The sequence below is a fragment of the Paroedura picta genome, chromosome 4, assembly GCF_049243985.1.
Source record: "Paroedura picta isolate Pp20150507F chromosome 4, Ppicta_v3.0, whole genome shotgun sequence".
In the NCBI taxonomy this organism is placed as follows: Eukaryota; Metazoa; Chordata; class Lepidosauria; order Squamata; family Gekkonidae; genus Paroedura; species Paroedura picta.
This window is the reverse complement of record NC_135372.1, coordinates 1156499-1169509: the sequence shown is the minus strand read 5'-3', so window position 1 is coordinate 1169509 and position 13011 is coordinate 1156499. Positions and strand designations below refer to the sequence as shown.

General features: G+C 49.5%; 1 protein-coding gene across 1 annotated transcript in view; it reads left to right on the top strand.

Annotated features, from left to right (window-relative positions):
* Nucleotides 1–12315, top strand: part of EFNA2 (ephrin A2) — a 196138-nt gene extending 183823 nt beyond the window's left edge. Inside the window, exon 5 of the mRNA XM_077331436.1 lies at nt 1697–12315. Coding sequence (XP_077187551.1) covers nt 1697–1818 — 122 coding nt within the window. The 3' untranslated portion in view covers nt 1819–12315. The remainder of the gene's footprint in view (nt 1–1696) is intronic.
* The last annotated feature ends 696 nt before the right edge of the window (nt 12316–13011 follow it).

The following is a 13011-nucleotide window of genomic DNA, read 5'->3' as shown; positions in this document are numbered from 1 at the left end:
TGCTTAGTGTGCATTTATACCTTGCCTCTCCAGCCAGACCCCACCGGCGGTCAGGATAAGGAAGGACTCCCAGGGGGCCCTTCGAGGTCTGTGCTCCTACTGCCATTGTGGAGCAGCAGGAGTAAATTAGGGGGAGGGGGGATTGGCTTGGCACAGCACTGTTCTGATACTGTTGGTTTCAGGCCCAGAAGTGGTGTCACAGCATTGCACAAGCCTCTAGGAGAAGCCCAAAAGCGTTGTGTAATGTCATGAGGTCACTTCCGGGCCTGAAACAGGAAGTGATGCCATAGTGCTGCATAGCTCCGGTTTTTGAAGTCTCCAATTCGTAGTTCCTCAAGGGAGCAAGGCTGGAACAAGGAGAAGGCCTCCGTTAAGGTTCACAACCACCTGGAGGGGAAACGGGTCCTGCCCTTTAATAGAAGCTGAATGGGAAGTTATTTAGCAGGGTCCTCTACACCATGGGAAGCTTCACTTTGGCCATTTCCACAAAGTGAGCCCCTTATAAAGGGCCAGACATTTTTCCTCCAGGTTGTTGGCAACCCTGATCTCTGTTGTTGCTGTTTGCTGTTTTCAGACTGTGATTTTGCAAAAAAATCTCCCTTAATCCAGTAATAAACTTAAGAGAGGCATTGCTGAGAGGTAAGGTGTTAAAACAGCTTTGCCTGTAATTTAATGGATTCCCTTGAAGGCACTTTGCCTGCCCGCCTGATTAGGGGTCTTTTGGAGGCTGGATTATTGGATTGCTCCAAAGCAATTGCCCTTTGGCCCCACCAAGTGTTGTTGTGACTGCAGGCCGGGCCAGCGGGGGAAGCAATCCGAGGCCCCTGGAGGGGTCCCGGTGTTCAGGGGGGGTTGGCAGCGCTGGCTCTGTGCCATCTTGCCCAAAACCACCCACATATTTTGCAATGACGCTCCGTGGCCGAGGGGGCAGGAGGAGAGAGACAGCCGTGAGTGGCTTCTGGCCACCTTGGCAGGGGGCTCCTTCCCCAGGTCAGTGAACAGGGGTCACTCAAGGAGGGATGCGAGGAAGGCCCTGCCGAATCCCTGCTTGTGATGGACACCAAAGTCCCAGTCCTGGGTTTTGTCCTTTCAATTTTCTCAACTGCTTTAGGCTGGAGAGGAAGCTATTTTTCACAGAAGACCAAAAATACAGCCAGATTTGAGACTGCAAATTCAGCTATTAAGTGTTTTGAAATCCCCCTGCTTAACTGCTTTTTTGGCTTTTAAAATAAACTATTGTTATTCAAAAATAATGGTTTACTATTTTTGAGAACTAGTTTTGTCCGGCGGCAAGTTAGAGACAAACAGGGGGTTTGGGAGACAAGCTTTTGTGAGTCTAAGCACAGGATGGAAATTTTGCGAATTCCAAGTTTAAGGAGGGTTTAAATTGCATTTAGGAAATAGTAAGTGTTTGATAGAACCTCCCCGATCAAATACAGTCTACCCTGGCACTTAGGACAAGCAAAAGGGGAGGGCTGTTGCCCCCGTGCCTTGCTTGTGGGGCTGCTTAGGGGTCAGATGCCTCTCTGGCTTATGGGTGCCTCTGGTTGTGTGAACATTTGGGACATTCGTGGGGGGCTCTGAGAGCCAAGCTGAGAAGAAGGTGATTGGAGAGGAGATGGCAGAGCAGAGGAGCAACTGAAGACGGTTTGTCCAGTGTTGTGACTTTCTCCTTTTCTCTTTCTTCCCACCCCAGACGACTCCCTCTATGAATCGCCAGAGCCCATATTCACCAGCAATAATTCCTGTTGCAGCTTCCATGTGCCGGATGCCTTCTTCGTGGTGGTGCCCGTGTTTTGGACTATTCTAGCCTCCTAGCCTCAGCGTGAGGACGAGAGAGGAACCAGACTGCGCTTCTGCGACCCGTGGGGGGAAAAGAGAGGGGGGGAGGAAGCGAAAGATGCGTGAAGGAGGTTTCCTCACCAGTTCAGCTTCGGGGGTGGGGGTGGGGGGGTCGTCATGATGTCCTTTGAACTGCAGCCTCAGCTGGAAACAGGCTTTGGGGTGGAAGGTGCACAGAGGGACGGAGAAGATGGAGCCCCTGTCCCAGCTCCTGCCTCGATCGGGAAACAAAAGTCACACGGTCACAGGCGCAACCAGACCCCTCGTCCATCGGTGTGCGGGGAGAAAGACCCTTTTAAAAGCGCAGTCCGGAAGCCGTGCTGGTTCTCTGCTTCCGGGACGCTCTGCAGACATTTTAACTTGTCCGGCGTTCAACGGTGTTTGGATTGATTTTTCCTACCCTGATGGAGCTTTTCGTTTTTTAAGAATTTCTAGACCAAATATAGTCTCTCTTTTTTCCAGCTTGACTTTTTCTTTGCCCACGTTCTGAACTGCTTCAGACTCAGAGAGGACCTGGCAGGGAGGAAGCGGGGAGGAGACAGACCCGGGTTTTCCTCCTCCTCCTCCTCCTCCTTCATGCCTCCGATTCCCACCACATTCCTAAGGACGGGTCCTTTGAACTGCCTGGTGGAAGAGGAGGCCACGGGCAAGTTGACCACATTTCTTGATGCGCAGAATGTAAAGTGGAGCCCGGAGGCCAACGCAGGTGAAGGAACAGGATGTGCCTGTTGTTTCAGGAAGGACCAGAATGCTCTTTGGACCAGAATGCTCTCAGTCAGCCCGTTTCCCTTCTGGGTTTCCTTGCAAACCTCTGGGTGCTGGACTCTGCATTCTAGACACCCTGAGATGCCCTCATGCATATTTCAGGTTCTCCCATCAGCTCTACTTTCCTACTGAAGCCACCTGAAAACAGGCCCAAATTTTGCTTCTGAGAAACTTTTGACCCTCTTTGATTTAGGGGAGGGAAGAGAAGTATCTGAACAGCATAATGGTTTTTACAGGTTTAGAGTTCAGCAGGAGGGATGGGATGCCTTTAAACTGGTTTTTGCGAGGGGTTGGGGGAGGAGGGAGAAAGCACCGGAATATAACTGATATTATTGGACATAATGACCAACAAATTGGATGTCCTCCTTTCCCTACAGTAGACGTTTTGCAGATAGAAATTCAGCAGGTGGGGCTTTCCCCAGCATGGAAATACCTGATAGCGGAGAATGTTGCTTACCCATGTCCCACCCATCCAGCTGGTTAGAAAGAGGTATCAGCCAGCAAGCACAAGATATGTAACGATGTGACAGGGTCTTTTGTGATGGAGCTGGATGTGCTGCATTGGCCAGAAATATTGGACAATGTGGATTGTGTGTCAGAAGGACAGGTTTTGGGATCAGGTGTTCTCTTCTCCCCCTTTTTCTACCCATAAGTTAAATTAAGCCACTGCTTGGCCTGAATTTCTCACCCACTGATGAAATCCCTGAAGTTACACGGTGGCTTCTAGTAACATCTCACTCAACTGCCGTTGCCAAAATTTTCTCCTGGGCTTTCCTCACACAAACCAGACTCTATTTAAACATCATGTGGAAACAAATCACATGAATTCATGAGCCCCTAGAAGGGCCAGCCTCCCTCAGGCCTGCCTGCCATCTCTTCTGAGTTTCTTGGCTTTTGTCACCCCGCGGGTGCGGCCAGCAAGAAGGGTGTCCCTTACCTTAAACCCCACCGGCCGTTTCATCATTCCCTCCCATGTTTGCATTACAGGAGCTGCTCAAGGGCAGCTGGGGGGGGAGGGGGGGCTCAGTGCACTGAGGAGGTCAGCAGGCCAGCCAAGGGCAGGAGGGTGTGGCAGAGATTGTCCCGAGGAGCTCAGTTGGTCTGGGGAGGGGCAAAGTCGGCGCAGGCCAAGCCCTGGGAGCCCATCCCCCCACTCAAGTCACCAAACCTTTTAAAACTTGAAATCTTTCCAATCCTGGTTAGAATTTATCTATCCAAGGACTGAGATTTGAGATAGAGGAAGAGTTTAGCAAAAAGGCATACCATGCTGGGGGAGGGGGAGCAACCATGATGCCTAGAGATGTTGTGGGGGGGGCAGAATCCTCTTTGACGCATTTTAGTCATCGCTTAGGGCAGTGGCCCCCAACCTTTTTATCCCCGGGGACCGGTCAACACTTGACAATTTTACTGAGGCCCGTGGGGGGTAGTCTTATGTCGAGGGATGTCGCCACCACCGGCTGAGCCCCTGCTCCACTTGCTTTCCTGCCAGCGCCCCTGACTTCCCGCCACCCGCTGGGGGGCGCTGCCAGCAGCAGCTGCGCAGTGCCACACCTAGGGGGAGCCCCAGCCATGGCGGCCGCCAGAGGGCACCAAAGGTGAGCCGGTGGCAGAGTGGCAGGGCAGCCCCCGAGGCAGCAGCCGAGGAGGAAGACAAGAAGGAGCCGCGGACCGGTACCAACTGATCCACGGACCGGTCCCGGTCCCCGGACCGGGGGTTGGGGACCACTGGCTTAGGGTGCAGAATTGAGCTATGCAACACGGGGTTCCCTCTAATCCAGCCCTTTTCAAACTTTTGATCATGGAGGAGCCCCTGAAATAATTTTTCAGGTTTCGAGGATCCCCGGAAGTAACATCACAACCCATGTCAGGCTCGAGGATGGTTAAAGGGATGGAGAGACCAGAGACGGTTCAAGGAGGGAGTCGGTGTGCCAGCTCCATGGGGGAACTCACTCTCAGGAGGTGCCCTAGGAGGGGAAAGGGGTCCACGGGCCCTGCTCTAAGGTGTGCAAGGGAGGGGCCGCTCACTAACCCCGGAAGCCACGTGGGATCTTGCACTGCCCAGGGCCCATTTCAAGGTGACAGCTGTTGTGTTCTGCTCAGGACGTGAACTGCTCCGCTCCCTAGGGGGATATAGTAGAGGGAACTTTGATGCAATGTCAGCCCCTGTAATTGGCAGGCAGCAAAAAGCCTCGGGATTGGCCAGACCATTGTGGATCGTAGGGACCCAGATTTAGACTGTTGTGTGATCGACAGAGCCAGTCCCTCTGATCCATGCGCTTCGCTGTGTCTAGCTTTCCCACCCCTTCCAGTCCACCCGCTGCAGTCTGCCCAGTGGAAACGTGCACCAGGTCTCCCTGCTTTAGTAGACCTAGGGCTAATTTGTGCACATTTTCAGTCACTGAAAGGGAGGCTTCATCTGTTTTAACTCCAAAGAGATAACATTTGGGGATGAGGGGACACACCACCTACCTGTGGGTGCCTCCTGAGAAGGACAGTTCTAGAGCTGAAATGAGTTGAGCAACTTGCCCTGACACTGAAGCAAAAGCAATTCAAATTTGGTCAGGTCTCTTGGGGGGGGGGGGGTCGGGGTCTCGAGTCTTTGCTGAAGCAATATGGTAAAGATCTACTGCTCCTCTTTGCCTTAAACTGCAAAACTGGTTTTTAACAGTATCCTTTAAACGTTTTTAAGAGGCAAAAAAAAAAAAAAGGATCCTGAGGTTTTTCTGCATGTGGGATTTGCGTGCAATTCTAGCTCTTGGCCAGCTTTACTACTCTCACAAAGCGAAGCAGAGAACGACGGCAGCGTGAGCTCCATTCACAAGTTACAGTGAACACACCTGTATGAGAGTGCATACATCTGTCGGTGGGTAAGCAAGAGCCAACATGTGTCTGCTTTACAAACGAAACTGGGGACCTGCATAAACGTCTGGGGTTTAAACCACATCCTGAGCTGTCCGAGCATCGAATGTAATATGGGGATCATTCACCTGTTCACAGATTGTATGCTTGTAACGTGTGCATGGGGCCGTTGTCTCGGGGGAAATGGAGAACGTGCCCCCCCCCCTCCTGACACTTCCGGCTCCCTGGCGGTGGGCATTGGCCAGGCCAGGGGGCCAACCTCTGGGTGTTGGCTGATGGGCCCCTGGATCGTGGGGGTACAGTCGATCCAAATGGCCCGGGTGGACTAGAATCATGCCTGTGGGGTTGGGGCTTCTGCTTGTGTGAAGATGGGGGTAACGGGCTTGTTGCAGCTGCAAGGGAGAAGGGAAAGGGCTGCCACTAACAACCAAACATCAAGTCTCATCCATATCCTCAAATTCCCAGCGCATCAAAAGTGGGTTTCCTATCAAGGGAGACCAGTGCGAATTCTTCTGCCCTCGGGACTGCACCATCTTTCTATGGATGTGGGTTTTTCCCCCCCAGCTTTTGCAGGGGACACACAAAAACTCTTCTGTCTCAGTCACTGGTTCTAATGTCTGTGAGCCAAGGACTCCACTGGACTGCTTCTTCTATTCCTGTAGATATTGTCAGCAGGCAGAATTAATACTGTGATTCTGACATTATTATAATTATAATAATTATTATTTGAATGCATTGATGAGAACGAATGAATGAATTTGATGAACGGGTTGTATTATTTTAAGTTTTAATCCCCCCCCTCCGTCATTTCCCCCCCTGGATTGTTGCTGTTTTAAACTTGAAACCTACTTTACTTAAAAAAAAAAAGAAAAGAAACTGCAATAATCTCATCTAGAGGATTACAAAAAACCCTTTTTTAAAAACCGCCTCCTCTTTCCCCCCCCAGCCTTTCTAACCTTTGCATCTAGACCAGGCAACAGACTGTCACAAACATGCCAAAAAAGTACATTGAAGCAGAGGATTTATTTCTACCACCACATTTCTTTCTTTATCCAGCCGGATTGTGAGATATAGGAGGGGTCTCTTAACCAATTCTTAAAAAGGAACAATCCAGATGCAGAGGAGGGATACTTTTTTGGGGGGGGGGGAAGCTAAAGGCTACAGAGGTAACTTCCCCACCCAATATTTTCCCTGCAAAGACAAGTCTGCAGAATTGCAGAGAGAATGGGAGGGAGTCTTCCCAAGAGGCTCCAGGCTAGGGGTGCGGGGGGGGGGGGGGTACCTGGCTGATAGCCTCTGGAGTGGAGTACGACTCATCCATGCGCCATTCGAAGTGCAAAAGGGTCGTGCGCACGGCCTTGCGAGGCCCCGGAGACCTTCCGTTCCTGGATGGGGCAGACTGGCCGAGCGTCTCTGATTGGCACGATGGGTCCTGAGTCCCAGCCGCCCCCAGACGTGCCAAGAGATGACGTGGGCTTGGCTTCTAAAAGCACAACAGTTCTTGCCCTGGAAATATTTCTAATTAGTTTTCCCCAATTGGGCTCCAAGCCTGACAGGGAAATTTCAGCCTCAAGGAGAACCCTCCCGATTTTCCTTTCCAAATGCCCCTACTGTCATGCTCACTTGGTACAGGCAGGTTTGGAAGCACTCTCTTGTTCAGCAGAGTCCTCCTGTCTCGAACCCACAGCTTGGAGGCTGCATGAGGAAGAAAGCACTGGGCTGCCTGGGATCAGCCCTTCCCCCAGAGACAGTTCTGACCCTGGAAGAGTTTATCCCCAGAGCTGAGGGACTTGCCGATGTCAATCGCCCCACAGGTCAGGTTGCGGTCACCGGGAGCAAACCCGCTACAGTCTCCTTGCCCCTTGTGCCAGTGGACCTTGGATCGGGGCCTTCCCGCCTGCTCTTTGATGTCAGTTCAGGCCCTTTTAGGGCTTTGGTTCATTCTCTGATTTCTGTACACCTTTTTGTGCCTTTAGCTTTCATCTTGGCTCGGTTTCCCTTCCTGTTGTGCCCTGCCCCAACTCCTTGGAAACCACCTTTATGCCAATGTTGTTCTGGAAGCTGATTTTGAGGTGGTCTTTTCCTTGTGGGGAATGTTTCTATCCGTTTTCTTTGTGCCCCCCTCCCCAAAATGCCCATACACCCCCAGCCAGCTTTTCAATGACTGGGTGACTGTCACCGTTATACCACTTCCTTTCCACCCCCCAGAAAGTGTTTTTTTTTAAGGTCCTAAAATCTGTTCCACATAATATATTTCTGGCAAGGGCTTGGAGGAGGAGCTGGTCCCATGGCTTAACTGCCACTCAGCACTTAACACCCACTCAGGGCGGCTGTCCCGCCCCTGAGTGCCTCCTCCTCCAACCGGCAGCCAGCCAATCGCCTTCCATCCCCCACCCCTGACCACCACCCCCTCCTCCCACTTCCCTCTGAGGCTCGGAGGCTGCAGATCCCTGCCGCATGACAGCTGCCCCTGCCGGTGAGTTCCCTAACAGCTGCCTGCAGCCTTTCCAGGTCCTGCGGGGAGGGAGACGCCATCTGCAGAGTTCTTCCACTCCACCCCCCTAATCTAGCACCCGTTGTATGCCTGAATGCAATGGGCTTGGCCCCTAGTATAGATATAACGCTGGGGTGTTTCAGTGATAGTTTACAAAGATTTTCTGAATTCCCAGCTTTTGTTGTTTAGAAGGAAGTCTCTGTCCCATTCTTTTAGGGAAATATACTTTTTTCTTCATGCTATCATGAGGGAGTTATAAAGGAGACTTAAAAAAATGAAAACTGGGGACTCAGAGAATCTGCAGGAGGTTATCGTTATAATACTGCAGCAGGGGGTTGTGAAACCGCGGGGGGGGGGGGGTCTTGACAGCCCTGGAAGGATTTCCACATGGGTGGGAGTTCATTAGTTTTGTATAGGTTTTTAAAATGTGTTAAAAATTTATTGGGTGATATGACCATATATGGGTGATATGACCATATATATATATATATATATATATATATATATATTTAAAAAAACACCCTCCCAAAATGGCCAGTGATGGGCCTGGAGGGGGTCAGAAGGGGAGGGGCCCTGGGTGGGCGTGTCCACAGCTCTGCTTCCCAACCCTATTGTGCCCAATCATGCAACTTCTGGGGTTTCTCAAAGCCTGAAGAAAGTTTTGGGGGTTTCTCAACAGCTGAGAAAAGCTTCGTTGCAGCGTTAAATAGGCATTTTAGAGCCTTTTAAAAGAATAAGGGGGGGTGCTTTGAGGACATTGATAAAAACACCACTGATGACAGCATCTCCCTTTAAAATCCTCATTATTTAAGCTACATGCTGAAGAAAACCAAGCTGACTCCACAGTTGTAAAAATGTGCTGGGGAGAGGGGCCGAAGAACCCTGTGCAATCCAATTCCACAGGGTCAACACCCAGGAAAATCAGGAGTAATTCCACTATGTAGCAAATGTCACCCTTTCCCTTCTCCCCACTTCATCCCCCCAGCGGGCACAAGTCCCATGGCTCTGGGAATAACCTCTAGGGAGGAGGGGTGGGTGGGGAAGATTCCCCCCAACCTTTGCACTCTAGGATTGCAGGATCCAACCCCTTGCTTAAAAAAACTAAACATCTCCCCCTGCAGCAGTCTGTGGAGGAAAATTGAACTTGCTTAATTATGTGTCGTCGTACAATTCTAGATACAGGCCTCAGTGAGGCCTTATTTCAATGCCACACTGGTGGGGTACCAGAACTGACCGGGTTGGCTTTACCCGCACCTGTTGTCTTGTTTGAACCAGACTGGCAGGCGTGCAGTTGGGGGCTACAACCATTTTAGCATGTCGCGGTTTTGCCTTCCTGCAGAAATGCTCACCCTGGGGGCAGGAGCACGGCTTAACTAAGGTTACGGAGGCTGCCGGCAGAAGTCTGCCGAATTCTTCAGTCCCAGCATAGATTTTAGAAACAGGCCTGGCATGGGTAGGCCCAGGGAGAACGACATGGGACACTCCAGCTCCCCACCCTCACCCACCCTGTGGCTGGAGCCCCTGCTTCCTGCCCACTGTCCGACATAGCCGGGGATTCAGGCATAAATTCTGCGGGTTCAGCCCTGAGGGCTAGAAACTTGGTCTAAAAGAAAATCAGAGGGGGATGGGAACTGAGATTGTTGTGGCTAGGTGCGAAGTCGTGTCCGGCCCATCGCGACCCCACGGACAATGATCCTCCAGGCCTTCCTGTCCTCTACCATTCCCCGGAGTCCATTTAGGATTGCACCTACTGCTTCAGTGACTCCATCCAGCCACCTCATTCTCTGTCTTCCCCTTCTTCTTTTGCCCTCGATCGCTCCCAGCATTAGGCTCTTCTCCAGGGAGTCCTTCCTTCTCATGAGGTGGCCAAAGTATTTGAGTTTCATCTTCAGGATCTGGCCTTCTAAGGAGCAGTCAGGGCTGATCTCCTCTAGGACTGACCAGTTTGTTCGCCTTGCAGTCCAAGGGACTCGCAAGAGTCTTCTCCAGCACCAGAGTTCAAAAGCCTCAATTCTTTGACGCTCGGCCTTCCTTATGGTCCAACTTTCGCAGCCATACATTGCAACTGGGAAGACCATAGCCTTGACTAAACGCACTTTTGTTGACAGGGTGATGTCTCTGCTTTTTAGGATGCTGTTTAGATTTGCCATAGCTTTCCTTCCCAGGAGCAAGCATCTTTTAATTTCTTTACTGCTGTCCCCATCTGCAGTAATCTTGGAGCCCAGGAAAACAAAATCTGTCACTATCTCCATTTCCCCATCTATTTGCCAGGAATTGAGAGGGCTGGATGCCAGGATCTTCGTTTTCTTGATGTTGAGTTTCAAGCCAATTTTTGCACTCTCCTCCTTCACCCACATCAACAGGCTCTTTAGTTCCTCTTCGCTTTCTGCCATTAGAGTGGTATCATAAGCATATCTGAGGTTGTTGATATTTTTCCCTGCAATCTTGATCCCAATTTGCGACTCCTCTAATCCCGCCTTTCTCATGATGTGCTCCGCATACAAGTTAAATAGGCAAGGCGACAGTATACAGCCTTGCCGAACTTCTTTCTCAATTTTGAACCAATCAGTGATTCCATGCCCGGTTCGCACTGTTGCTTCTTGACCTGCATATAGGTTTCTCAAGAGACAAATAAGATGCTCTGGTATTCCCATCTCTTTATGAACTTGCCACAATTTGTTGTGCTCCACACAATCAAAGGCTTTAGCATAGTCAATGAAGCAGAAGTAGATGTTCTTCTGGAACTCCCTAGCTTGCTCCATGATCCAGCGTATGTTGGCAATTTGATCTCCAGTTCCTCTGCCTCTTCGAAATCCTGCCTGTACTTCTGGAAGTTCTCGGTCCACATATTGCTGGTGCCTAGCTTGTAGGATTTTGAGCATAACTTTGCTAGCATGAGAAATGAGTGCAATGGTGTGGTAGTTTGAACATTCTTTGGCATTGCTCTTCTTTGGGATTGGAATGTAAACTGACCTTTTCCAATCCTGTGGCCATTGTTGAGTTTTTCAAATTTGCTGGCATATTGAGTGTAGCACTTTTACTGCATCGTCTTTTAAGATTTTGAATAGTTCAATTGGAATGCTGTCACCACCACTAGCTTTATTGTTGCTCAGACTTCCTAAGGCCCATTTGACTTCACATTCCAGGATGTCTGGCTCCAGGTCAGTAACTACCCCATCGTGGTTATTAGGGATGTTAAGCTCGCTCTTATATAGTTCCTCTGTATAATTTTGCCACTTTTAAAAATCTCTTCTGCTTCTGTGAGGTCCCTACCATTTTGGTCCTTTATCATACCCATCTTTGCATGAAACGTTCTCTTCATATCTCCAATTTTCTTGAAAAGATCTCTAGTCCTCCCCATTCTATTGTTTTCTTCTATTTGTTTGCACTGTTCATTTAAGAAGGCATTCTTATCTCTTCTAGCTTTTCTCTGGAATTCTGCATTCAATTGGGTGTATCTTTCTCTTTCTCCCTTGCCTTTCACTTCCCTTCTCTCCTTAGCTATTTGTAAAGCTTCCTCAGACAGCCGTTTTGATTTCTTGCATTTCTTTTTCTTTGGGATGGTTTTAGTTGCTACCTTTTGTACAATGTCGCGAACCTCAGTCCATAGTTCTTCAGGCACTCTGTCTATCAGATCTAATTCCTTAAATCTATTTGTCACCTCTACTGTATATTCGTCGGGGATATGATTTAGTTCATACCTGAGTGGCCTAGTGCTTTTCCTTACTTTCTTCAATTTAAGCCTAAATTTTGCAACAAGAAGCTGATGATCTAAACCACAATCAGCTCCTGGTCTTGTTTTTATTGACTGTATGGAACTCCTCCATCTTTGGCTACAGAGCACATAGTCAATCTGATTTCTGTGTTGACCGTCTGGTGATGTCCATGTGTAGAGTCGTCTCTTGGGTTGTTGGAAAAGAGTGTTTGCTATGACTATTGTATTCTCTTGACAAAATTCTACCAACCTGTGCCCTGCTTCATTTTGTATTCCAAGGCCAAATTTGCCTGTTATTCCGGTTATCTTTTGGCTTCCTATTTTAGCATTCCAATCCCCCATGATGATAAGCACATCATTTTTTGGCGTTGCTTCTAGAAGGTGTTGTAGGGCTTCATAGAACTGGTCGACTTCATCCGCTTCAGAAGCAGTGGTTGGAGCATAGACCTGGATTACTGTGATATTGAATGGCTTGCTTTGGATTCGAACTGAGATCATTGTGTAATTTTGGGGATTGTATCCCAAGACTGTTTTTCCTACTCTCTTAGTGATTATGAAGGCTACTCCATTTCTTCTGCAAGATTCTTGTCCACAGTAGTATACCTGATGGTCATCTGAATTAAATTCACCCATTCCTGTCCATTTTAGTTCACTGATTCCTAAAATGTCGATGTTCAGTCTTGTCATCTCTTGTTTGACCACGTCCAGCTTGCCTTGATTCATGGATCTGGCGTTCCAGGTTCCTATGGAATAAAAATCTTTACAGCATCGGACTGTCTTTTCGCCACCAGTTACTTCCACAAATGAGCGTCCTTTCGGCTTTGGCCCAGCCGCTTCATTCATTCTGGCACTACTCGTACTAGCCGTCTGCTCATCCCCAGTAGCATATTAGACACCTTCCGACCTGAGGGGCTCATCTTCCGGCGTCATATCGTTTTGCCTTTTGAACTTGTCCCTTGGGTTTTCATGGCACAGATACTGGAGTGGTTTGCCATTTCCTTCTCCAGTGGATCACCTTTTGTCAGAGCTCTCAGCTATGACCTGTCCGTCTTGGGTGGCCCTGCACGGCATAGCTCATGGCTTCACTGAACTACGCAAGCCCCCTTGCCACGGCAAGGCAGCGATCCTTGAGGGGGGGGAACTGAGATTAGCACGATGCTAATTTTCCTGGCTCACCATACAAACAGGATTGAGTGTCAGTCCATTCCCTTACCATGTTGCTTCTATGACAGAAGTTTCTCCTGTGCACATTAATGTATTTCGAGACACCAGTTGAATCACGAACGGCTCCGTTAAGCCCAAAGTAAACCCTCAGAGGGGGCTGTCCACGGAATCT